Genomic DNA, 26,214 nt, shown 5'->3' on the forward strand with positions numbered 1-26,214 from the left:
CGGAATTCTTTGGCGGCCGGAACCAGTTTTTGCCTTACTTCTTACCAATTTTTTTTTACTCGCTTTTTTTTAAGCTACTTTAAGTTTTTTCGCTTTTGATTGCCTGTTTTTTTGTTGTTGTTTTTTAATATTTCTGCACGCTTAACTGTTTGACGTCGTAGATACCGTTGCAATGATTTGGCCAAAACGCGTTCCTCTCTCTCCCCTCTCTCTCTCTCTCTATTTTTGTCTCTCTCTATCTCTCTCTCAGTTTGCTGTTCAATTGCAAAGCGAATCAAATTAAGTTCGAGTTCGATTCGAGTTGCACAATTTGAGTTCTTTTTTGTCGCTTCCTAAACGTTCCACGTTCCACATGCCCCCTTCCATCCCCTTCCCCTACCCTGCTTGCCACAAGTGGCAGCAACCGTTATGCAACTGAGTGGGGTAGAGGGGGAGGGGTAAAAGCACCGTTAATACAACAAACTGAAATCGATTTCAATCAGAGACAAAAAGAACAAAATGAACAAATAAAAGAGCGAGAAGAAGAACAGGTTCCACAGCTGTTTCCAGCATCAAATTTTTTTGTAAAATAAACGAAATAATTCAACAGGTGCCTCAGCGAGTTTACAATGTGGATCATAGATTGTGGAGAATGGATAATAGAGCTGGATTAAGGGCTGTAATATTAAATTGAAAAAAAAAGAAACACAAAAACACGTTCCTCAAGTCTAAAGGATTTTAACAGGTGACAAGAAGATAGAACAATGTGGATTCTGTGGATAAGTGTGGATTGTAAGTGTGGATTGTAAGTTTGGATTGTAAGTGTGGATTGTAAATGTGGATTGTAAGTGTGGATTGTAAGTGTGGATTGTGCATACCAAGTGTAGATTGTAAATGTGGATTGCAAGTATTGAGTATGAATTATCAGTGTTGATATTGGATTCTAAGTTTGAATGTGTGGATTGTAAATGTGGATTGCAAGTGTTGATTGTGGATTCTAAGTGCGGACTGTCAATGTTGATATTGGATTCTAAGTATGAATAGAAAATGTGGACTGCAACTGTGGATTGTAAGTCTGGATAAGGGACTAATGCCGATAATAAGCATCGGTGATAGTGTGGATAACTGTGGACAGTGGATCCTAAGTTCGAATTGCAACTGTGGATTGTAAGCGTGGGTTAGGGACTTATGCTAATAATAATCATACTAAAATCAACCTGCTGTCAAATGGAATCAAAGAAAAAACAGGTTCCACAACTGCAAAGGGACTTAAACCGGCGACTCTAAGAGATCTCAATGTGGATTGTAAGTGCGAATTGTGGATTCTAAGTATGGTAAAGCAAATGTGGACAGTAAAGGTAGATTAGGGACATCCGCTGTCAAGTGGAATCGGAGAAATGGAACAAGAACAGGTTCCACAACTGCAAAGGTACTTCAACAGGTTAATCCAAAAGATCCCGATGTAGATTGTAAGTGTGGATGCTAAATGCGGATTATGGGCTGCAAATAGGGGCTTTAAATGTGGTCTCAAAATGTGTTTGCTCGATTATGAATTGTCGCTTGTGGATTGTAAATATATGTACGCATAAAGGACAAATGCAATCAAAGAAAAAGCAGCTTTAAAAAAGAGCTTAGTTCCACATTATTGATGTGGATTGTAAATATGGATAAACAGAGAGATTTCAATTACAATTTCATAACGAACACAATCCACAATTAATTGTGACTGCAACGAATGCAAAGTATGTATTTTAAATGTTGTGGATATTGTTTTGTGGATTCTAATTGCCGGCGAACCGGACAAAAGCAAATCCCCTCCCGCTCCCTCTCTCTCTGGCTCTCACTCTGTCTCTCTCTCTTTTGCACACATACACATTCCGTTGGCTAACAGTTGGTTTTTTGTTGTTGTTTTTGGTGTTGCCAACTAAATGTGAGAACTGGCACAACAACTGAAGCTGTTGTTGTTGTTGTTGTTATTCTAGTAATTGTTGTTTCTTTTATTTGGCAATGACATTTAGCTATGTTTATGGTTATCGGTGATCGGTCATCGATATCGATGTACCTGTACAGACTTTAAAACTTACTTGCTTTGTTGTTGTTGTTGTTGTTCTGTTAACTGTGTTACTCTCTCTCTCTGTCTCTCTCCGCTGCCGCTGCCGCTGCTACCACTTGTTGTTATTGTCGACGTTGTCCACGTTTGTACTTTATATGTTTGCTTTTGTATTTGTATTCGTATTTGACTCTATGTATGCATATATATATGTGTGTGTGTGTGTGTGCTGAGCTCTTTTCTTCTATCTTCTGCTTTTTGTGCTTCTTTCTTTCTACGTCACTTCGTCACACTCATTAGAAGAATTCTGCTACATTATATTTATATACGTATGTATTTATGTATTTGTTGTTGTGGTCGAAAATCTTTCTCTTTATTAAATATAAAAAAATTAAGCGCGCACTTGTAAAAAATAAAATCTAACAATATATTTAAACAATTGGTATTTTGTTTTTTTTTTTGACTGTGTTTATATATATATATGTGTGTGCAATAGTAAATCGTGGCACGCGCGCACTATAAAAAAAAGTATTCAGAATTTTTCAAATAAAACCGACCGATTCTGCGCACACAACCTCCCCGCTATAAAACAGAATTTACAATGACAATTGGCGCTCTCTTCGTTTTCCCCAGTGGTCACTTCGATATACATATGAAACAAACGAGCTATCGATCAGTTGCGCTCGATAGACATGCTGCCTCCAAATTGCGCCTGTTGCGCAACAGTGCCTTAACAGTGCTATGCTAAGTTAGCAGCTTGCTATTTTATTACTAGTTCTAGCCATATTAAAGCTTAAAAATTTTGAAAATTACTGTGAGCTGAAAATCTGGCTAGCTTGAACATAAATTCAATTTTATATTGCTATTTATATTTTTTCTAAAACTTTGTAAAAGAATCATTCAAAATCAATTGTATATGCTCTTCGGCCAGAAGTAGCTGTTTTGCCTCTAAAAGTGATTAACACAGCGTCTTAACTCATTTGCTGCTTGCTTAACATTTTATTTAAATAAAAATAAAAATATTAACAAGTTTTAAGTGTTTAGAAGCTTACCTTTTATTTTTGGTGTTATGAATTTTGAACTTACTGCAAATGCTAACTCAAAATGGCACTGATAGTTGCCCATTAACAGCTCAACTAAGCAATAATAGTTCAGTTGAGCACAACAGTTGCGCTGAAGCTGCAGCAAAAAATTGTACCTTTTTAAATTATTTAAAGTCAATTGAAAGACTAAACATTGTGATTATTTAATAAGTTAATGAAACGATAAAGTAAGCAGTCCGCCAGAAAAAGACAAAATACAACAAACGCTGTCAAAGTTTGCGCTGCTGCCATAGGACGCAAATGTTAACTCAAAATGGCAGTGTTAACTCAAAATAGGCTAACATTTGTTTTCATACTAACAGCTCAATTGAGCAACAGTGCTGTTAAGCATAACAGTAGCGTTTTTGGGCAAGAGTAACAAAATTATAGAATTGTAAATTAAAAACAAATAAATGTAGTGTTTTGTTTAGTGCAATAATATTAAGTAAACAAAACAACAACAATGTCCGCCACTTCCACAAAGTGCAGCAAGTGCCAGAGAGAGGCAGAAGATGAGGCTACACTTTGCAAAAACTGCGCTGCTTCCACAGATGCCAAAGACGAGAAGAAGCAGCGGGAAAAGGAGGAGGAGAAGGAGGAGGCAAAGACAGAGAAGGATTGTGTAAAAATGGAAATTGATACGGATTTGACAACAACGGAAACATTGGACGATCTAGATGAACTGGACGAGCTCACAAAGCAGAAGGAGGAGAAGGAGAAGGAAATGGCAAGGCAGAATCAACAAAAACAAAGCGAAGCGAAACAGCAACAACAACAACTGATGACAAAAGTAAAAGAGGAGGCGGAGCAGCAGCAGCAGCCGGAGGAGCAGTCGCTGCTAATAAAAGCGGAGTTAGCAGCGGACGGCGATGCCGACAGCAAAATGGCGGCTGTGCCTAGCCAGACATGCCAAGCCCCCAACGCCCCCGCCTCCCAGGCGACACAACGTGGGGGGAAGATCACGAGGAGCAGCTTGAACGGATCACGTTCCCCGAATATCATGAAGCGACTGAGGAAGAGCACGAGGAGCACGCGATTCAAGGCGAAGCTAACGGGACGCGGTGGAGCAGCTGGCGGAGGAGGAGCAGGTAAATGGGTAGCTATATCAATGACATTTCGATATGAAAACTATCAGGGGTGCCACAAAAATCGAAATCAACCGAAAATCTCCATACATTTTTGGGAGATTTTCGGTTGGTTTCGATCAGGGGCTGTAATCATTATAAGTTTTGTCATAAAACTCAAGTAATAATCATTATATTTTATTGCTCTTTTTTTATATTAATATTGATATTATTAACTTTATGAAAACAATTTTACTTCTACTCGATATTTTTCATTTTATTAATATCGATAAGACTTCGATAAGAAATGCAAATTATTTTTACTTGATATTTTTCATATTATTTCGATAGAAAGGCAATAAAATTGTTTAATTGATATTTTTTTGTACCAATGAAAAATATTATATTAACTGCATATATGTAAAAATTCAATATCGATAAGATGCCGATAAATACCTCATATATGTTATTAGATATTTTTCAAATGTTGTTCAGAAAGTTTTCTATGAAATAGTTGTCAAATTCTGCTGCTTCTTCTTACCGACCTTATATCAAAAATATATTATTGTAATACGAAACTTATTAATCAATAATCTAATGAAAACCGTAGGAGGAGCAGGAGCCGGAGGAGGAGCAACAAATGGACACAATGGAGCAACGAATTGCAAGACACATGGCAAACTAGGAGGAGGAGCAGCAGGAGGAGGAGGCGGAGGATCAGCTGCATCGACTCCCAGAAATCGGCGGACATTATTCAAGCGTCCGGCACAGAAGACTCCAAGAGTCCAGGCGACCACGAGATTCGTAAAGAGCGTCTTCTACAAGGGCAGCTACATGCAGATTGGAGACATCGTCAGCATCGTGGACAGCGAACATAATGTTTACTATGCCCAAATCAGGGGATTACTTGTGGATGCCTATTGCGAAAAGTCCGCGTTCCTCACTTGGCTAATTCCCACCCAGGACAGTCCCGATCCCAGGGATGGCTTTGATCCTGCCACATATCTTATAGGTAAATCCAAGAGACATCTTTTAAAAGCTGTAGAAATCGTTTGAAAAAATCAATTCATCTTCAATTTTAGTCAATTTTACTAAATATGACAAAGATTAGGACCAAAAGTGAAATCTTGAGAGTTAAAATTTTGAATTTTGAAAATTTCAAAGGGGAGACCCCTAGCATCGAACCCAAGATCTAAAGGAAAATAATTTTTTTACAAAATTAATTAAATTTGAATGCAGAATGAATTTAAAGGCCAAACTATTTTCAAAATGACATTTCGTTTGAAAATCGGTTCCATTTTGATCGAGTTATGACAATTTGAAGTTGGTCCGACCTTTGACCTTGCTACTTTACAAGTCAAAATTTTTGTCCGATTCGACATGATTTTTTACAACAAAATGAAATGTCTCAGAAACAGTTTTAAAGTGTTGTTTTATACTAATTACGATATAGGGAGTTGATAAAAAGTGAAAACTTGAGATTTAAAATTTTGAATTTTGAAAATTTCAAAGGGGGGACCCTTAGCATCGAACCCAAGATCTAGAGGGGAATACATTTTTTTATAAAATTGACTAAATTTGAATGCAGAATGAATTTAAAGGTCAAATCATTTTCAAAATGGCATTTCGCTTGAAAATCGGTTAAATTTTGGTCGAGTTATGACAATTTTAAGTTGGTCCGACCTTTGACCTTGCTACTTTACAAGTCAAATTTTTTGTCCGATTTGACATGATTTTTTACAAAAAAATGAAATGTCTCAGAATCAGTTTTAAAGTGTTGTTTTATACTAATTATGATATCAGGAGTTGATTAAAAGTGAAAACTTGAGATTTAAAATTTTGAATTTTGAAAATTTCAAAGGGGGGACCCTTTGATCTAGAGGGAAATAAAATTTTTTACAAAATTAATTAAATTTGAATGCAGAATGAATTTAGAGGCCAAACCATAATGATAATGTCTTTCCGATTTAAAATCGGTTCAGTTTGACAAAGTTTGAAGTTTGACCAACTTTGGATCTAGGAACTTAACGTATAATTTTTGCTATTTCAATGCCTTATTAAATATTTTTGATTTTGACTTTTTCTAATTTTTGTCATCCCAATTTTATTTCCTACTTTGTATTTCCTAAAAACAATTTTCCCAGTTTTAGTGTTTGCTAATTTCTTATGTTCCATATAATTTTGTACTGTTTTTATTTCCAATTTTTTTTTTTTTACAAATTAAATGCGTTCTGGTTTCGTTTTCCAAATTTTCATTTACGCATTCTGAGTAATATTTGTTTAAGGCTCGTTTGGGAAACCGTATTCTTATTCAATATGATAAATACATGTTGAAATCTTTTTGGTTTTGAGTTGTTTCATTACTTTTCACTTTTTTCGGTTTATTCAAAAATTGTTTATACTAAAATTAATAGATGGTTGTAGGTTTCTGAAGAGTGTTTACTAATCTTTATTGTTTCTATTTTCTGGCCAGGTCCCGATGAGGAGCTGTCTCGAAAACTGTGCTATCTGGAGTTCATCATGCATGCTCCTAGCAATTATTATTTTGATCGGACGACGCCTTTTCCACTGCCGGATGTGGATGAATACGCTGCCCAACGCACTGGCGGCTTCATCTGGACACGTTTGCCCATCTTCAAGCGGGAACGAGAGCGGGAACGGGAACGGGAACGAGATCGAGTGGGTAAGGCGGCCGCCTAGCCACGCCCACAACGAGCATAATTTATTTTAAATAGAAGTGTACAATAAAAACTGATTTAAAACCAACGAAAATTTAAAGTTTGTAATTTATTTCTAATGCTAAACTTTGAATGCTTCGAAAAATTAATAATTGTTTAACACTAGCTGACTAAATTGTAATATATTTTCTAACTTTTGCTATAGACGATTGGGAATTGTTGATCAAACAAAAAAAATACTTGAAATTTGTATAAAGTTAAACATTAGTTTAATATTAAATTTTTTAGCCGTTTGACAACTATCAGAAATTATAATTTCTTGAAAATATCAAATCCGATTTTAAAACAACAATATTATTGCTAAAAGCTTATGAATTTTAATCATTCATACAAAATTTTAAATTAAATCCAATAGTTTTAATTTACAGAGGTACATATTTTTGAAGTTAGAAAATTATGTATTTTATACCCTATTTTTATGTAAATTATATCTTAAACGACGACCAATTAATTAAATTTCAATAAATCTGTCTGAAATTTTTTTAATTCGATTTTTTCCATTATTTCAAGGTCAAAACAAAAATATCCGAAAAAACAAAACCTTTTTCAAAAATATGTGCGTCTAAAAATTTTAACAAAGTACAAGGTCACGAAAGATTGAGAAAAAATGTTAAGAAATAGTATCTTTTATAAAGTCTACTATAAAACAAATCTTAAAGTTGCTTTTTGTTTTTAAAAAATTACCAATCACGTCTGAAAAAGAATAAGAAATACTCCTTATATATATTTTTTTTTAAATTCACTATAAAATAATTTTATGATATATGGAACCGAATAAAACCAAATTTGGTCAGAAACCAACTTTAACGCGTATTCTATAAGATTGGTTAAGATATCTCAAAAAACAAAAAACTTTTTCATACTAAAAGTTGATTTTTGACCGATCGGTCCTATGACAGCTATCTGATATAGTCGACCGATATGAATGAACTTCGTCCAGGATGGACAAAACCAAATTAAATGCATATTCTATTAGTTTGATTAAGATATCTCAATATACAAAAAAAACTTTATCAAACTAAGAATTAATTTTTGATTCAGCGTCTCTATTCCAGCTATATGATATAGTGGACCGATTCAAATTTGGTCAGGATTTATAATACCATTCTAGATGCATATTCTATCAGTTTAGTTTTGATATCTCAACAAACAAAAAACTTTTCCATACTAAAACTTTATTTTTCGTTGTATCGTTCCTATGGCAGCTATATGACATAGTGGTCGAATCCAAAAATAAAAACAAACTTGATCTGCGTATGGTATCCAGGAACCTACATACCAAGTTAGAAGTCTCTAGCTCTTATGGTTTACGACATAGACGCGACAGACGGACAAACAGACGGACAGACGGACAAACAGACGGACAGGGCTAACTCGACTCGGCTGTTGATTCTGATCAGGAATATATATACTTTGGGGGTCAATTTTAAACTCTTACAGTTGCGATGCCTGATTTATTGAAAGTACAAGTGTGAACAAAAAACTGATGAAAAAAAACAGTCGAAAACGTTCTGTAAACCTTGATCCGTAATCCATAGTCCGTAATCCGTCATCATTAGGGGGATTCCTAATGCTGTTCGCCAGCTTGGTACTCCAGATAGGCGCGATCGACATCCTCAAGCTCCTGTTGATGCTTTCCGGTGCACAGCTGGGAGTGGACACTTTGAATGGGTGCCAGGTGCTCCTGATGGGCGGATTGGAGGCGCCACTGCATCCGAATGGCGCTGGCGGCTTCAGCTAATAGAATACGCAATTGTATGGCATCATCATCGGTCAAATTGGCGGCACGGACCAAAGGAATCGGCGTAGAATTGGCAATGGGATTCGGCTGGACATCGAGAGGTAGCGGTTCCGGTGGGGCAACTGCCGGAAGCAGAGCAAGTGCAGCCGGAGCTGCAGACGGAGTCACAACCGGAACCGGAGCCGCAGCCTGACGTGCTGCACGCAATTCCGCAATTACCTCATTAATGGCCGCCTGGAGGCGAGTCGGCACATGAATATCATCCGCATTGCGGGTCAATTGCCAGCATTGTTCCACCACATCCACCAACAGATGATAAACCATCTTAATGAGCTCCCTCAAGAGAGCACTGCTGATATCGGAGACACCATTAAATGCCTGCTGTATGATCATCCGATTGCGACACATTAACGGATCCAAAAGCTCCTCCAGTATCAATTGACAACCTCCTCCTAAGTTGGGCAACAGCCACAGTAAAACACACAGCTTAAAGGCCGCAAAAAATGGCACCCAGCATTCCAAACATCCAGTCAGGAAATGAAACGATGTAAATATGCCAAATACAATCCAATATTTCATCCATTTCACTTGATTCGCTTGATTCGCACCCAAACTGGCATAGGTCGCGTATGCCGGATATAGCCAGCCAAATATTAGCATTAGAAATTCATAAATCATTTCGAAATTTCGCAAATTTCACAATTTATTACACAATTTTATTTGAGTTATGTATATTTTTTATGTTTTGACTGCGATAAAATCTAAAATTTCGGTTTTTTTTCGGGAGCACGGATCTGTTTTTGTGAAAGCTCTATTTCAATTGAGCGACGAGAAATTACACTGCCCGAAATTACAAGTTGTAAAAGCAGCGTCTACTTTGTTTTATATTTTATTTGTAGATTTGATTACATCTCATTTTTTAAATTCAAATTTAAATTTCAGTTGAGTGCTGTCAAGTGCCATTAACAGTGGCAGCATTAACAGTGCTGTTAAGTGGCAAGCAGCTATTAATATATCGCACGCAAAGATAGCTATCGATAGCTGTGTTATAATTGGCAATTAAATTAATAATTAAAGCCGCTAAAAATCAATTCAAGTGCAAAATACAAATTTAAATAAACGTAATTTGCAAAGTGTCGAGAGAAAACATTGCACAGAAAGCTAGACTACGCGTATTGGATGTTGATATTTTTAAAAACATTTCAATATTAAACAAAAATATTTTTTTATTTGATACTTTTCAAGAATAAGCGGCAACGGTAACAAGAATTGCTGAAAATAATAGCATCGCATACATATATCGATTATGTTATTATTTTAAATACAAATATCGCCAAAAATATATCATCGTCCGGAAAAAAGCTATATGAATTCAAATGTGTAATTATTTTTAATACATTTAGCAATTAATTTTTAAACTTTTTAAAATTGATAAATATTTTAAAGTTTGTTACGCTTTAAAATTGATCACAATCAAAAAATGTACCTAAATCCGCGAACCAGGCCTGCCAGCCTGTTTTATGCTGCGACATGACTATTTAAGCAATTTGGCAGCACTGGTGTGCAGACACCATATGCTGTTTGTTTGTTTTTAAATATGGTAGCCGCACCAAGCGAAAATAAAAGTAATGCTGAAGAAAATGCAATTAATTTGGCAGCAGTCGCAATTCTCAGCGACTGTGACGATATCTCCGATATTGATGGAGAAGATTTGGCCAATGAATTGCACAAAACACTAAATTCAAGACGCGTCTCAACGCTACAGAAAAGCATTTTCAATACGACGCTCGACTTTACGGAATGTGAGTAAAAAGCGCGCGAATGTGTGACATACAGTGGGTCAAGTAGTTGTTTTGAGAAAGCAAAAAATTCACATTTGATTATCATTTCAAAAATTACAGTTTATTTTTTTTAATTTAACAATATTTTAAAAATGAAATATATATAAAGGTTTTTTGCAAAATAAAATGTGAATTTGTTTTTCAATTTTCAAATTATTTAAACTCAATGGATTTAATTATATTCCAAGAAAATATATTATTTTATTTAATTAAAATATCACAATTATTTTCTGAAAATATTTAAACTCAATGCATTTCATTATTTTTTTTATTGATTTGTAATAAACAAGAAATAATATTAAATTAAGAGAACACATTTATTTCAAGAAAAAGTATTCTTTTTAAAGAAACATTTAATAAAATAATAATTTGTTATAATTTTAATATAGATTTCGTGATTTCATTCTTCAAATTGTTATTTAAACACAATAAAATTGGAGAAAGATTAATACCATATTTTTTATTCAAAAAAATATGTGAAGTTTGTTAATTTGTCAAAACAATTAATAATGTATTAGTATTTTTTGTTGAAGTTAAAATATTACAATCTATTTATTTAAAAAGTGAAACTGAAAAGATTTCGTTATTTCTTTCTTAAAATTATTTTAAAACCTCAAATCAACTATGATAAAATTGGAGAAAATTAGAACTACAATCTTTTATGAAAAACTAAAATTACTTAAAAATATTTAATATTAATACTTGAACGTATTTTTAGTGCCCGCTGGTTGTCAGCAGATTGACGCGGCTGTGAAAGCCTTCAAGGCGCACGTCGAGCAGGAGAAAGCATCGTGGCACACCCTGTGCCTAAAGAACCCTGTGAAACCATCGGGTGCACCAAAGCCCAGCCAGGAGCAACAGGAGTATTTGAATAAAGGACCCAATATAAAAAATATTATGCGGGAATTTGGCGCATTCATGAATAAAGGTACCAGATTCCTAGTGGAATCGGAGGAAATGCTGGATTTAGTGGAAGATGTCAAGGATGAGTGTCGGAAAAATGTGCGCGTCGAGCAAAATAACAACATTATGAAATGTTTGTCCAAATTCAAGAAAAATGAATTTTAAAATTAATAAAATACACGAATTTCAACAAAAAAATATTATTTATTCTATGGTCTAAGTTTGTGTACAAGCTAAAAGCTATAGGATAACAGGCAGGATTATTCCTTGGTCCAGGTGGCCACGTATTTCATAAGATCCGTAAGACTGTCAAAATCCGTGCGACTTTGCGGTGGCTCGTCCTTTGTTATCCGAGGCAATGTTCTTCCCATTTTCAACCGGAACTCTTCGAACTGCGAGAGAGAGAGAGAGAGAATGATGTAAAAAAATTAATATATGAACAAAAATGTTTCTAAAAGAGCTATTTAAAAAGATCAATATTTAAATCTAAAGTTAAAATTAGATTAAAAGACGATGATACACTTAACAGCATAATTTAATTTAATGATTTAACCGAAATTAACTGTTATACATGAATCGGTTACTTACCAATTTCAATCGGTTAATATCGGTTATTTTTATCAAAAATAATGATTACGAGATAGGTTTTATTAAATTACTCAAAACTAAAGATTATTATTAAAGAAAAACGTGAAAAAATAAAATATAATCTTTATCAAGTAAATTTTGTAATAAATATAACTTATTAGTTAACGGCCCCTGGTTAAAACATAAAGCTAAAAATCTGCGCTCATATAATTTAGCTAAATATTTTAGTTTCGAATTAAATCCCAATCAAATTAAAATTATCCAAATTCGCTGTTAAAACAATTTCTTGACCCACTGTATGACACAAATAAACAAAACTTACGTCTTTGGCGCCACTTAGTTTCCAGACGCCATAACAGATGGCGCCAGTGCCCAGAACGGCGTACAGAGTGCCCCATCCCAGGGCACGCAGCGCCAGTGTGGAGCCCTCGTCCATGAGTATGATGCCCTGGCGTGTTCCTTGTTGCTGCAGCACTTTGCTGTCCGCTCTCTTCGCCGTCGCCAGCGTGCGAGAGAATCCAAAGAGAGCGGAGATGCCACCGACAAGTCCCATGAAAGCAGCGGCTTTTTGTTGTTGTTGTGGTGTATCGAAATTGTTTGGAATATAAATGATATGTGAGACAAGTGTGTGTGTATGTTTGAAATTAAATATTATATGTATTACCTTGTATGCGAAACTTGCGCTGCTTCTCCGCTGCCACTGCGTCGATGGCAACGCCAACTTCACTCATTGTTTTTATTCAGTTTGCACAATTTTTTATTGTCGTAATCGTAACATTTAGAGTTGACACTATCTCGCTATCGATGCTTTATTCTACAACTCACGATAGTGTTGTATCGCTCAGCTTCAGTTCAATTGAACTTGCTCAGTTGTTTTTGGCTTGTTCATTTGATTCTTTGCATGCATGTCTCTATAAGCAAACAAAAGGTGTCGTTGTAGCCTTGAAACTTGTGGCAGCCTAGGTTCACAGAATTGGGACATATATATTTTCAAATGTTTTTTAAAAAATACTAATATTATATTTAAAAATCGCGGCTTTTTTTTTTTGCAGCTTCTACAGTTTGTGGCGGTCGGGCGATAGACTTATGTGTGTTGCGATAGTTGCAGTGATAAGAAATACTTTAACGATGCCTTTATCGATACTATGCACTAGTGTCGTACAGTTTTTTTTTTATCGAAATTTCAATATTTTTCGCTATTGTCAGTGTCATTGTCAATCAAATTAAACATGCTATAGTGTAAAATATATTTTAAAAAATAAACAATATGTGACGCATTGCCAATTATCTAATATATTTGCTTAACCAAATAATTCAAAATAAAACAGCTGTTTGCAGTGTTGCTAAACATCGATAACACCAAACGGCGCAGGGTTGCATGCCACAGGCAATCGACCACCCACAATATAATTTTAGTGCGCTTTTCGGTCTGCGTTGCTCGCGTCTGCATTAAAAAAAGCGGAATTGGCAGCTATAAAGTCCCATAAAGTGTATTCAACAGGCGAACGTTTGTAATTAAACATAAACAAATGCAATAACAACGTTTTATTTACTGTGTGGTTTTTTTTATTTACTTTTTGCAGTTTTCGCTTCGCTTTGTGACTTTTTTTTGTCACGCGTGCAAAAAAAAAAAATTTCACCAACAAAATTTGCTGCTGGGTTACAACAAAAAAGTGTGACGACGACGTCGACGTCGACGGCGGGACACTTTGAACAACAACAACAACAACAATGAGCACCACAACGGATTCAAAGGCGCCGCTGCGTCAAGTAAAACGCGTACAGTTTGGTATTTTATCACCTGATGAAATTGTAAGTAAAAAATACACAAATAAAAAATACTACATACTATAAGACATAAATGTGAAATTGACGCCATATTGAAAATCAATCGGCAAATAAACAAAATGCATGCGATTTTTAATGTTGCCCCAATGATTCATCCCACAAATCCTTACTGAATCCATAATTGCCTTAATCTATGTGCACCCTGTAGTTGAAATATTTGACAGGGTATATTTAGTTTGGCAACAGCGTGAAATGTGCGTTGTAGAAAGCAGCTGCTGTACAGTGGGTCAAGAAAGTGTTTTGAATAATTACAATTTCGCAAATTTGTTATCTTTTATTTTAAAAAATAGTTAAATTCGATTAATATTATTTATCTTATTATTTATTTACAAAAATTAGACAAATTTAATTTTAACCAATTTAAAAAACCCAAACAGTATGTCACGTAACAATTTTGACAAAAACAATATAAATAAAAGTACATGATAATATTTTGTATATTTGTAGCTATAAATTAAATTTTTTTTAATATTAAACATAAGCAACATAAATAAAATAAATAGATACAGGGTCTGCCACAGCCGAGCTCTCTCAACTGTAGAATTTGCTACTAAATTTGATTAAATATTTTGTTTTTATAATTTCTTTTAATTCCTATAAGTTTTGATTTAATTTTCTGTTTTATATATTTAATTCAAAATAAATATTGCTATTAAATGAATATAAAATAAAATATTTTCTACTAGTATTAGTCATGTTTTTGGTTTCTATAAATTTAATCAAATATAATATTGATTTTAAATGGAATTAAAATTAAATACAGGGTGTCTCCCAACGAGTTCTTAACTTATTTTTATTTCCTACAAGCTTTTTTTTCATTTTTTGTTTTAATAAACTTAATTATAAATAAATTTTGATATCAAATGAAGTTGAAATGAAATACAGGGTGTCTCACAGTCGAATTTTTGCTTCTCTGCCCTTTAGCGTCGCATGTCCGTTACGGAGGGCGGCGTCCAGTTCGCCGAGACCCTCGAGGGCGGTCGTCCGAAGCTGGGCGGATTGATGGATCCGCGACAGGGTGTCATCGACCGGACATCCCGTTGTCAGACGTGTGCTGGAAATATGACGGAATGTCCGGGACATTTTGGTCACATTGATCTGGCCAAACCCGTCTTTCACATCGGATTCATCACCAAGACCATCAAGATACTCCGTTGCGTCTGTTTCTACTGCTCCAAGATGTTGGTCTCTCCGCACAATCCGAAGATCAAAGAGATCGTGATGAAGTCGAAGGGACAACCGAGAAAACGACTCGCCTACGTCTACGATCTGTGCAAGGGAAAGACGATCTGCGAGGGCGGCGAGGACATGGACCTCACCAAGGACAATCAACAGGTCGATCCCAATAAGAAGCCCGGACACGGCGGCTGCGGTCACTATCAGCCCTCGATAAGGCGAACAGGCCTCGATTTGAGCGCCGAGTGGAAGCATGTCAATGAGGATTCCCAGGTAATACTCATTACTATATCTATCAAGTTTTATTGAGCTACATTTTTTTAAACGATATTCTCGAATTGCATATTTCGCAAAAGATTCACATCCCAATTATTGATATGATTGTTCACGAAATCGTATTCGTAGAAGAAAATAATCGCTTAAAAATTATAACCTTAAAATGGGAATTCTTTTCATATCGAATAACAAAAATGTTCGAAAAAGAAAAATTAGTAGTTTGAATTTAAATTTTTGTTTATATCGAATAATCGATATTAATATTTTTAAAATACATTAACTAAAAATATTCTTAGTTTCCTATCTAGTTATTGATATAAATATTTTTGAGATTTAAATTGAAAGAGAAGATAATCACTTTAAAAAATATCAACCTGAAAAATTCCTATCGAATAATCAGTAGTTATATTTTTGAAATATATTTTCAGTTAAAAAATGTAATTTCTCAGTATTATTATGATATAATTTACGGATTTTAATATTTTTGAAATATATTGTCAAATAGAAATATAACTAATTTTCTATCGAATTAATTTATCAGTTTTTTAACGACTAATCGTTATTAATATATTTGAATTACAAATAGCAGGTGAAGAAAATAATCATATTTAATAAATATAAGCTTATAATTGCAACTCTTTTCATGTCGAATAATCTATATTAATATTTTTGAAAAATATATATTTATAAAATATAATGAATTTATCATCGAAACATTGAAATTTATTTTTTTCAATATATTATCAACTAAATATATCATTATTTCCCTATCTATTAATCGAAATAAATGTTTTCGATACCCAATTTGCATTAGAAGAAAATAATCAAATTTAAAAAATATAAGCTTAAAATTGCAATTCTTTTCAAATCAAATAATTAATATTTTTATTTTTGAAATATATTATAAAATTGAAATATAATTAATCTTCAATCGTATTATTGATATTAACATTTTTGAAATATATTATCAGCTAAATATATAATTATTTTCGTATCGAACCAACAATATTAAGAAGAGAAGAAAATAATCGTATTTTAAAAATATAAGCTTAAAGTTGCAATTCTTTTCAGATCAACTAATTAATAAAATATATTATCGTTTAAAAATATAATTATATCCTTATCGAATATTAATATTATTGAAATATATTATTTAATAGAAATATAGTTGATTTCCTCATGAATATTCGTTATTAATATATTTAAAATCTAATTTACAGGAGAAGAAAATAATCGTGTCTGCTGAGCGCGTCTGGGAGATTCTCAAGCACATCACGGACGAGGAGTGTTTTATTCTGGGCATGGATCCCAAATACGCGCGTCCCGATTGGATGATTGTCACTGTACTTCCGGTTCCGCCACTCGCCGTACGTCCGGCCGTTGTCATGTTTGGTGCGGCCAAGAATCAGGATGATTTGACGCACAAACTGGCGGATATTATCAAGGCCAACAATGAGTTGAGGAAGAATGAAGCGAGTGGCGCTGCTGCCCATGTTATACAGGAGAACATCAAGATGCTGCAGTTCCATGTGGCCACACTGGTGGACAATGATATGCCCGGAATGCCACGGGCCATGCAAAAGTCCGGAAAGCCCCTAAAAGCCATCAAGGCACGTCTCAAGGGCAAAGAGGGACGTATTCGTGGTAATTTGATGGGCAAACGTGTGGATTTCTCCGCCCGTACCGTTATTACACCTGATCCTAATCTCCGAATTGATCAGGTGGGCGTACCACGTTCCATTGCACAGAATTTAACCTTTCCGGAGTTGGTAACGCCGTTCAACATTGATCGCATGCAGGAATTGGTGCGGAGAGGCAATTCTCAATATCCGGGCGCCAAATATATTGTACGTGATAATGGCGAACGTATAGATTTAAGATTTCATCCGAAATCCTCCGATTTACATTTGCAATGTGGCTATAAGGTGGAGAGACATCTAAGAGATGATGATTTGGTTATATTCAATCGTCAGCCTACACTGCACAAAATGAGTATGATGGGTCACAGGGTTAAAGTGCTTCCCTGGTCCACATTTCGCATGAATCTATCCTGTACTTCCCCCTACAATGCCGATTTCGATGGCGATGAAATGAATCTGCATGTCCCACAGTCCATGGAAACCCGTGCCGAGGTGGAGAACATACATATTACGCCCAGACAGATTATAACACCGCAGGCCAATAAACCGGTTATGGGTATTGTCCAGGACACTTTGACAGCGGTGCGTAAGATGACCAAACGTGATGTATTCATAACCAGGGAACAGGTGATGAATCTACTCATGTTTCTGCCCACCTGGGATGGCAAAATGCCGCAACCCTGTATATTAAAACCGCGTCCCTTGTGGACGGGCAAACAGATCTTCTCATTGATTATACCCGGCAATGTGAATATGATACGCACACATTCAACGCATCCGGATGAGGAGGATGACGGGCCGTACAAGTGGATATCGCCGGGTGATACCAAAGTAATGGTCGAACATGGTGAACTCATTATGGGTATACTCTGTAAAAAGACGCTGGGTACTTCAGCGGGTTCCCTTCTCCATATTTGTTTCCTTGAGTTGGGTCATGATATTGCTGGACGATTTTATGGTAATATTCAGACGGTGATCAACAATTGGTTGTTGCTGGAGGGACATAGTATTGGTATTGGTGATACCATTGCCGATCCGCAGACCTATACGGAAATTCAGACGGCCATCAAGAAGGCCAAAGATGATGTCATCAATGTTATACAGAAGGCTCACAATATGGAGCTGGAACCCACGCCGGGTAATACATTGCGTCAGACCTTCGAGAACAAGGTGAATCGTATTCTGAACGATGCTCGTGACAAAACTGGCGGATCCGCCAAGAAATCCCTCACCGAATACAACAATCTAAAGGCTATGGTCGTGTCCGGATCCAAGGGTTCCAACATTAACATCTCACAGGTAAGCTAACTACACTATTTACTTATATTTTGTTTTTTTTAAGCAAAGGAATCAAATTGAAAGAAATATTGCTTACGGCTTCGGCTCTGAAACAACCATTCCCATAATAGGTTCTATTTCGGTTTTTTCTCGTGTCTGTATCGGTACAAAAAGTCTATTGCTAAGATGTTTATGTGCTACTTTATACTAAATATGACATAAGAAGTGGATTAAAATTGATAACTTAAGATTTCAAAATTAGTATGAAACTCGAAACCAAGATCAAAAGGGGAAAAAATTTTTTTTTTGGTATTTCTTAATTTTGAATGCAAAATGAATTAAGAGGCCAAATCATTTTTAAAATGACATTCCGATTAAAAAACGGCTCAGTTTTGACAAAGTTATGCAAGCTTGAAGTTGGTCAGACTGTGAACTTAGCAACTTTACAAGTTCAAATTTTTGTTCGATTTGACATGATTTTTAACAAGAAAATGAAAGTTCTCAGAATTAGTTTTAAAGTGTTGTTTTATACTAATTACGATATAAGGAGTTGATTAAAAGTAAAAACTTGAGATTTAAAATTTTGAATTTTCAAAATTTCAAAGGGGGGACCCTTAGCATCATACCCAAGATCTAGAGGAAAATATTTTTTTTTTTAAATAATTATTTATTTTGGATGCAGAATGAATTTAAAGGCCAAATCATTATTATAATGACATTCCGTTTCAAAATCGGCTCAGTTTTGACAAAGTTATGCAAGTTTGAAGTTGGTCAGACTGTGGATCTAGCAACTTTACAAGTCAAAATTTTTGTTCGATTTGACATGATTTTTAAGAAGAAAATGAAATGTCTCAGAATCAGTTTTAAAGTGTTGTTTTATACTAATAACGATATAAGGAGTTGACTAAAAGTGAAAACTTGAGATTTAAAATTTTGAATTTTGAAAATTTCAAAGGGGGGACCCTTAGCATCAAACCCAAGATCTAGAGGAAAATATTTTTTTTTTTAATAATTATTAATTTTGGATGCAGAATGAATTTAAAGGCTAAATCATGATCATAATGACATTCCGTTTCAAAATCGGTTCAGTTATGACAAAGTTATGCAAATTTTAAAACGTGAGAATGCATAATTTCCATTTCAACTTTGGTAAATGAAAATAAATAAATAATATTTTAAACTAAAATTGTACACAATCTAATAACTAAGTATATAAAATATTAAACTAGAAACTAAACAAATTTCAATTAAAATGAATTTCTGTTGAAATTATACTAATTTCTGTTTTCTCTGCCCCTTTTGTCGCTAATCCTCTCCAGGTTATTGCTTGTGTGGGACAACAGAACGTGGAGGGCAAGCGAATTCCGTATGGTTTCCGGAAGCGCACACTGCCGCATTTCATCAAGGACGATTACGGTCCCGAGTCGCGAGGATTCGTGGAGAATTCGTATCTGGCCGGCCTGACGCCATCCGAGTTCTATTTCCATGCGATGGGAGGACGTGAAGGTCTGATTGATACGGCCGTAAAGACTGCGGAAACTGGTTATATTCAGCGTCGTCTGATCAAGGCTATGGAGTCCGTGATGGTCAACTGATGGCGAAGTGCGTAAAGCTGTTGACGAGGACGTGCTAAAGATGCGCAAATGAGTTATATGCAAAGTCTTTACGGATGATGTCATCAAAGAAATGACGGATAGCAGTGATGCCATACAGGAATTGGAGGGAGAATGGGATAAACTGGTCACAGATCGTGATAATCTACGCACAATCTTTCCCAATGGTGATTCCAAAGTGGTTTTACCATGCAATCTACAACGCATGATTTGGAATGTACAAAAGATCTTTCATATCAATAAGAGATTACCCACGGACTTATCGCCTATGCGGGTAATTAGAGGCGTACAAGGATTACTGGAGAGATGTGTTATAGTCACGGGAAATGATCGCATCTCCAAGCAGGCTAATGAAAATGCTACATTACTTTTCCAATGTCTCATACGCTCCACACTCTGTACTAAATATGTTGCCGAGGAATTTCGATTGTCAACGGAAGCTTTTGAGTGGTTAATTGGTGAGATTGAGACACGCTTCCAGCAGGCTCAAGCGAATCCTGGCGAAATGGTTGGCGCCTTGGCGGCACAAAGTTTGGGTGAACCCGCCACACAGATGACCCTGAATACTTTCCATTTTGCTGGTGTCTCCTCAAAGAACGTAACCCTGGGTGTGCCCAGACTTAAGGAGATTATCAACATCTCCAAGAAACCAAAGGCTCCATCTTTAACCGTCTTTTTGACTGGAGGCGCTGCTCGTGATGCGGAAAAGGCCAAAAATGTTTTATGTCGCTTGGAGCACACAACTTTACGTAAAGTCACTGCGAATACGGCCATCTATTACGATCCGGATCCACAGCGTACGGTCATAGCCGAGGATCAGGAGTTTGTCAATGTCTACTATGAAATGCCCGACTTTGATCCTACACGCATTTCACCCTGGTTGCTACGCATTGAATTGGACCGTAAACGCATGACGGATAAAAAATTGACCATGGAACAGATTGCGGAAAAGATAAATGTCGGATTTGGTGAAGATCTCAATTGCATTTTCAACGATGACAATGCCGATAAGCTTGTGCTGCGCATTCGCATCATGAACAACGAGGAGAACAAGTTCCAGGATGAGGATGAGGCCGTGGACAAGATGGAGGATGACATGTTCCTGCGCTGCATCGAGGCCAACATGTTGTCCGACATGACACTCCAGGGCATCGAAGCCATCGGCAAGGTATTTCCCATTTATTTCCTTTTATTTCTTAAATTATTATTTGATTTTATGATAAGATAATATAAAGAAAAAATAGTTCATTTTAATGATAATAATTATAAATGATCAGTCAGTTGGTGAGTCAGTCAGGACAAAGAGTTTTATTTAGTTAAGAGTATAAGTTGTAAATGTATCTAGTGATATCTTTTTAAGTGAACTGTAGTATTTAAAAAATCATGTAATTCTTTCATGATAACAAGAAATAGATAATATAAAGCAAAAAGAGTTAATTTAAATAATAATAATTACAAATGATCAGTGAGTCAGTCAGGACAAAGAATGTATCTACATAGATATGATGAATTTATAAAGAAATAATTTAAATAATTATAGTAAATGATCAGTCAGTTAGTGAGTCAGTCAGGACAAAGAGTTTTGTATAGTTGAGAGTTAACATAGATATGATGTTTGTTTTAAGAGTTTATTTAAGTAGTAAAAATAGTAAATGATCAGTCAGTTAGTGAGTCAGTCAGGACAAAGAGTTTTGTATAGTTGAGAGTTTACATAGATATGCTGTATGTTTTAAGAGTTAATTTGAGTAGTAAAAATAGTAAATGATCAGTCAGTTAGTGAGTCAGTCCGGACAAAGAGTTTTATATAGTTGAGGGCTTATATAAATATGATGTATGTTTTAAGTGTTAATTTAAATAATACTAGTAAATGATCAGTCAGTGAGTGAATCAATCAGGACAAAGAGTTTTATATAGTTGAGAGTTTACATAGATATGCTTTATATTTTAAGAGTTAATTTGAGTAGTAAAAATAGTAAATGATCAGTCAGTTAGTGAGTCAGTCAGGACAAAGTGTTTTATATAGTTGATAGCTTACATAAATATGATGTATGTTTTAAGAGTTAATTTGAGTAGTAATAACTATAAATGATCAGTCAGTTGGTGAGTCAGTCAGGACAAAGAGTTTTATTTAGTTTTTGAGTATTTAGTAAATTAGTAAGTAAATTTAGTAAATTTAACTAGTAATATTATCTTTTTAAATGAACTGTTGCATTTAAAAAATCATGTAATTGTTTTTCGAGTGAATTTCAATATTAATAATATATTTGTGTGATTGTTTTTCAGGTGTACATGCATCTGCCGCAGACGGACAGCAAGAAACGTATCGTAATTACGGAGACGGGCGAGTTCAAGGCGATTGGCGAATGGCTGCTGGAAACGGACGGCACCTCGATGATGAAGGTGCTGTCGGAGCGGGATGTGGATCCCATCAGAACATCCTCCAACGATATTTGCGAGATATTCCAAGTGCTGGGCATTGAGGCAGTGCGAAAGTCCGTGGAGAAGGAAATGAATGCCGTGCTGCAGTTTTACGGTCTCTACGTGAACTATCGGCATTTGGCCTTGCTGTGTGATGTGATGACAGCCAAGGGTCACTTGATGGCCATTACACGTCACGGCATTAATCGACAGGATACGGGTGCTCTGATGCGTTGCTCCTTTGAGGAAACTGTCGATGTGCTGATGGATGCAGCGGCTCATGCCGAAACGGATCCCATGCGTGGCGTCTCCGAGAACATTATTATGGGTCAATTGCCCAAAATGGGCACCGGTTGCTTTGATCTGCTGCTGGATGCCGAAAAGTGTCGCTTCGGCATCGAGATTCCCAATTCGCTGGGCAGCAGCATGTTGGGCGGTGCCGCCATGTTCATTGGCGGCGGTTCCACGCCCTCCATGACCCCGCCCATGACGCCCTGGGTGAACTGCCATACACCTCGCTATTTCTCACCACCTGGACACGGTAAGTCCTCTCCCAAATCTATTGTCTACAGTCTACTCTTATTAATAATATTTAAACCACTCAGGAATCTCAAATAATGATTATTTTTATTTTATTAAATCAAAAATTCAATGACAAGATATAAAGAATAGTTTCGTAATGATCCTTTGAAAGTTAACTTCGAATTTGTGCCATGTTATTAAAAAATAATTGTTTTCTTATAGACTTTCATCAATAAACAGCATTTTATTACAATCATCTTAGAAATCATCATTTAATCATATAAGTAAATCAGGAATCGTAAAATTTAAGTATATTTAATTTTTCTTAATCAAAAATTCAATGACAAGGAATAAACGTGAGTTATATTATGAGACCTATATCCCTGAATATACAATCTAGTACTCTGTGAACTATACCGATGTTATGTTTGGAAGTCAGTCTCGTTCTGTATCTCGATTAAGCTGTGCTAAAATACAAAAATTATAGATAGAGTTAACGAATCTTAAAGATATTGAAAAAACATAAAAGTCTGAAATATAAAAGTGTTTTCGAAAATAATATAAATCAATAAGTAAGTAGAACAGGAACTTTTAATCGATGATAATGAACAATTTTGAGTAATTTCAGTAATTTTATAAAAATTGCACTATAATCATTATGTTTGAGAAAACTGTTGGAGAAAATTTGGAAAATGGTAGAAATATTTAGTAATGATGGAAAATTTTCAGAGAGTCCAAACAAAAATTACTTTTTATTCGTACAATTTCTAACTTTAACATTTTTTTTTACAAATGTTTGATAAGCATAAAATTAAAAAGAAAAATGTTTTCAAAAATGTATTGTTTAGTACTTATTAAAATAAGTTTTAATTTAAATTGTGTAGTGCCAAAAGAAGCAGCTGAACTACTTTTAGTATTTCAAAATAATTGATACGAGCTATTTTTTTTATGTTATTCTTAAAAATGTATTTCTAATACAAATAGCAGTGTCTTTTTATTAGCACTGCTTATTTTAATTCTAGTTAAAAAAACAATAATTCTTATAGGTATTCTAAGTATAATTTTTTTACCCGTAGTTATTTTTAAAAATAATTAAAATTTTTTTTTATTTTTTTATTAGCTGTACTTATTTTAATGCTAATTTAAAAGTAATGATAATTCTAAGAAAATAGAGATGTGCACATATCTCTCTCTAAAGCTACTTTTTTTCTTTCATAGTTAATTATTAATAATTTTTTTAAATTTATTTATAAAAACAACAGTGTTTTCTTTAGCATTTCATATTTTAATACTAATTTAAAAGTAATGATATTTCTGTTGTCTATCTCTTTCTAAACTATGAAATCCCTCTCTCTGTTTCTCTCCCTCTTTCACACAGTGAGTGCCATGACACCGGGTGGTCCAAGCTTCTCGCCGTCAGCCGCATCGGATGCCTCGGGAATGTCGCCGAGTTGGTCACCAGCGCATCCCGGTTCGTCGCCCAGTTCGCCGGGTCCGTCGATGTCGCCGTATTTCCCCGCTTCGCCCAGTGTATCGCCGTCGTATTCGCCGACCTCGCCGAATTACACGGCCTCGTCGCCAGGTGGCGCTTCGCCCAACTATTCACCATCGAGTCCAAATTATTCGCCGACTTCGCCGCTTTATGCGGCTGCCAGTCCCCGTTACGCCTCGGCCACGCCCAATTTTAATCCACAATCAACGGGTTATTCACCGTCATCATCGGGCTATTCACCGACATCGCCGGTGTATTCGCCCACATCGAACTTCCAGTCGAGTCCATCGTTTGCCGGCAGCGGCAGTAATATGTATTCGCCGGGAAATGCATATTCGCCGAGCTCCTCAAATTATTCACCCAATTCGCCGTCATATTCACCGATGTCACCATCGTATTCACCCTCCAGTCCATCGTATTCACCGACCTCACCGTGCTATTCACCGACCTCGCCCTCGTATTCACCGACCTCACCGAATTATACACCCGTAACCCCATCATATTCACCGACATCGCCCAATTATTCCGCCTCGCCGCATTATTCACCGGCCTCGCCGGCCTATTCACAAACCGGTGTGAAATATTCACCGACATCGCCGACATATTCGCCGCCATCGCCGTCGTATGACGGTTCGCCGGGCTCGCCGCAATATACACCCGGCTCGCCGCAATATTCGCCGGCCTCACCGAAATACTCGCCAACATCGCCACTGTATTCGCCGAGTTCGCCGCAACATTCGCCGTCGAATCAATATAGTCCCACTGGCTCCACATATTCGGCGACAAGTCCACGTTATTCACCGAATATCTCAATTTATTCGCCCGGCAGCACCAAATATTCACCGACATCGCCAACTTATACGCCAACGGCGAGAAATTATTCACCAACATCACCGATGTATTCACCGACAGCGCCATCCCATTACAGTCCCACAAGTCCGGCGTATTCACCGAGCAGTCCGACCTTTGAGGAGAGCGATGACTAAAGAACCACATGATTAAGATGATGACGTAACAATTTGATTTGTCTAACATTTAGTTAATTTTTTTTACAATACACTTTCCCACACACACACACACACACACACACAATGTCTTTAACTAATATCAATATCTATACATATATATGTATATATCAATATCTATGTATCGAAAGCGATATTTCTAGTTATCTAGTTGGTTGTCAACTTATTTCCCTTTTTTTTTTCATTATATTCTGTGTCAATCTATAGAGTAAAACAAAAAAAAAAAAACTACACCCATGTTACCAGATTTTATAACTTAAGCATCAAAAGTTTCTCCAACAAAATATTTAATCTATTAAGCATAAAATACAACAACAACAAAAATGAATAAAAAACATTTTTAGAATAAACTAGAAATTGAAGTTTTTTGCATTTTTTGAAGAATGATTTACAGATCGCGAGACCAATGTGAAGCCAAAACCGTAAGAGCCACGACGCTAAAATTTTTGCACAGTGTAGATGAAACTTTTTTTTGGAAAATTCAATCTGTAGTGCATCAAATTTGTTTATGATTCACAAATTTACCATTAACAAATTCAATTTTTATTATATTATGTCACTTATTAGTTGTATTACCCAACCTAACCTCACTTCGAATATAGAAAATGTCATTGAAAGTAGTTATTTTTTTTTTTTTGTAAGTTGGTTTATTTATAAAGTTGACTAAACAAGTTTTTATTGAGTTGCGTTGAAAATCGCGCTACTAAACATATTTGACAAGATTTTGGTGTAGATCAAAGTACTATATCATTTATCATTATCGTTATCGTTATCGTTATTGGTATAGCTGCCATAGTAATTAATGCTTGACAATCCAACGATTGCCTACATGAACGATTAAATTTAAATAAAAAAAAAAATTTATTTATAGTATAAATGTTCATAAAACATCAGTAAGTGCCATTATGCTACACGATTAAACAATATGTATATATATATA

At 35.5% G+C, this 26,214-nt stretch overlaps 6 protein-coding genes across 7 annotated transcripts in view; 3 read left to right on the top strand and 3 right to left on the bottom strand.

Moving 5' to 3' along the window:
- Positions 1 to 2,107, bottom strand: part of LOC117789525 (unconventional myosin-XV) — a 50,935-nt gene extending 48,828 nt beyond the window's left edge. Inside the window, exon 1 of the mRNA XM_034628560.1 lies at positions 2,064 to 2,107. The gene's annotated coding sequence lies outside the window, so the exon portion shown is untranslated. The remainder of the gene's footprint in view (positions 1 to 2,063) is intronic.
- A 1,309-nt stretch (positions 2,108 to 3,416) lies between these two features.
- Positions 3,417 to 6,947, top strand: LOC117793527 (keratin, type I cytoskeletal 10). Of its 2 annotated transcripts, none has more exons than XM_034633857.1 (3): positions 3,417 to 4,200; positions 4,781 to 5,187; positions 6,649 to 6,947. In XM_034633857.1, exons 1-3 carry the CDS (start codon positions 3,575 to 3,577, stop codon positions 6,873 to 6,875), a joined length of 1,260 nt encoding a protein of 419 aa, XP_034489748.1. In that variant the 5' UTR covers positions 3,417 to 3,574; the 3' UTR covers positions 6,876 to 6,947. The 2 variants fall into 2 exon arrangements, with proteins under 2 accessions (XP_034489748.1, XP_034489749.1); XM_034633858.1 differs by having other exon boundaries at positions 3,417 to 4,199; positions 4,786 to 5,187.
- A 1,386-nt stretch (positions 6,948 to 8,333) lies between these two features.
- LOC117786564 (HVA22-like protein h) lies at positions 8,334 to 9,404 on the bottom strand. Its single transcript, XM_034624891.1, has one exon. The coding sequence runs from the start codon at positions 9,330 to 9,332 to the stop codon at positions 8,481 to 8,483; it is 852 nt and encodes a 283-aa protein (XP_034480782.1). The 5' UTR covers positions 9,333 to 9,404; the 3' UTR covers positions 8,334 to 8,480.
- An 847-nt stretch (positions 9,405 to 10,251) lies between these two features.
- LOC117783854 lies at positions 10,252 to 11,584 on the top strand. Its single transcript, XM_034621410.1, has 2 exons — positions 10,252 to 10,456; positions 11,214 to 11,584. The coding sequence occupies exons 1-2, from the start codon at positions 10,252 to 10,254 to the stop codon at positions 11,561 to 11,563; spliced, it is 555 nt and encodes a 184-aa protein (XP_034477301.1). The 3' UTR covers positions 11,564 to 11,584.
- Positions 11,583 to 12,778, bottom strand: LOC117783843 (transmembrane protein 242). The gene is made up of 3 exons (XM_034621397.1): positions 12,651 to 12,778; positions 12,309 to 12,550; positions 11,583 to 11,790 (listed from the first exon to the last, which is right to left on the bottom strand). The coding sequence occupies exons 1-3, from the start codon at positions 12,715 to 12,717 to the stop codon at positions 11,659 to 11,661; spliced, it is 441 nt and encodes a 146-aa protein (XP_034477288.1). The 5' UTR covers positions 12,718 to 12,778; the 3' UTR covers positions 11,583 to 11,658.
- A 586-nt stretch (positions 12,779 to 13,364) lies between these two features.
- On the top strand, positions 13,365 to 25,592 carry LOC117780635 (DNA-directed RNA polymerase II subunit RPB1). Its single transcript, XM_034617248.1, is given in 8 exon segments — positions 13,365 to 13,497; positions 13,570 to 13,798; positions 14,759 to 15,283; positions 16,507 to 18,225; positions 19,524 to 19,795; positions 19,797 to 20,985; positions 22,101 to 22,776; positions 24,136 to 25,592. Coding segments are annotated over 7 exon segments (5,562 nt in total). The 5' UTR covers positions 13,365 to 13,497; positions 13,570 to 13,717; the 3' UTR covers positions 25,236 to 25,592.
- The last annotated feature ends 622 nt before the right edge of the window (positions 25,593 to 26,214 follow it).

This window comes from Drosophila innubila, chromosome X (genome assembly GCF_004354385.1).
Source record: "Drosophila innubila isolate TH190305 chromosome X, UK_Dinn_1.0, whole genome shotgun sequence".
In the NCBI taxonomy this organism is placed as follows: Eukaryota; Metazoa; Arthropoda; class Insecta; order Diptera; family Drosophilidae; genus Drosophila; species Drosophila innubila.

Bases quoted from the DNA above. Each gene is read 5' to 3' on its own strand.
- LOC117793527 (XM_034633857.1), top strand. From the start codon at position 3,575: ATGTCCGCCACTTCCACAAAGTGCAGCAAGTGCCAGAGAGAGGCAGAA. The intron at 4,201-4,780 runs TAAATGGGTAGC...TCTAATGAAAAC, and splicing joins GCTGGCGGAGGAGGAGCAGG to CGTAGGAGGAGCAGGAGCCG. The intron at 5,188-6,648 runs GTAAATCCAAGA...TTTTCTGGCCAG, and splicing joins TCCTGCCACATATCTTATAG to GTCCCGATGAGGAGCTGTCT.
- LOC117786564 (XM_034624891.1), bottom strand. From the start codon at position 9,332: ATGATTTATGAATTTCTAATGCTAATATTTGGCTGGCTATATCCGGCA.
- LOC117783854 (XM_034621410.1), top strand. From the start codon at position 10,252: ATGGTAGCCGCACCAAGCGAAAATAAAAGTAATGCTGAAGAAAATGCA. The intron at 10,457-11,213 runs GTGAGTAAAAAG...ACGTATTTTTAG, and splicing joins GACGCTCGACTTTACGGAAT to TGCCCGCTGGTTGTCAGCAG.
- LOC117783843 (XM_034621397.1), bottom strand. From the start codon at position 12,717: ATGAGTGAAGTTGGCGTTGCCATCGACGCAGTGGCAGCGGAGAAGCAG. The intron at 12,551-12,650 runs GTAATACATATA...AACAACAAAAAG, and splicing joins GCGCAAGTTTCGCATACAAG to CCGCTGCTTTCATGGGACTT. The intron at 11,791-12,308 runs GTAAGTTTTGTT...TCTCTCTCGCAG, and splicing joins AACTAAGTGGCGCCAAAGAC to TTCGAAGAGTTCCGGTTGAA.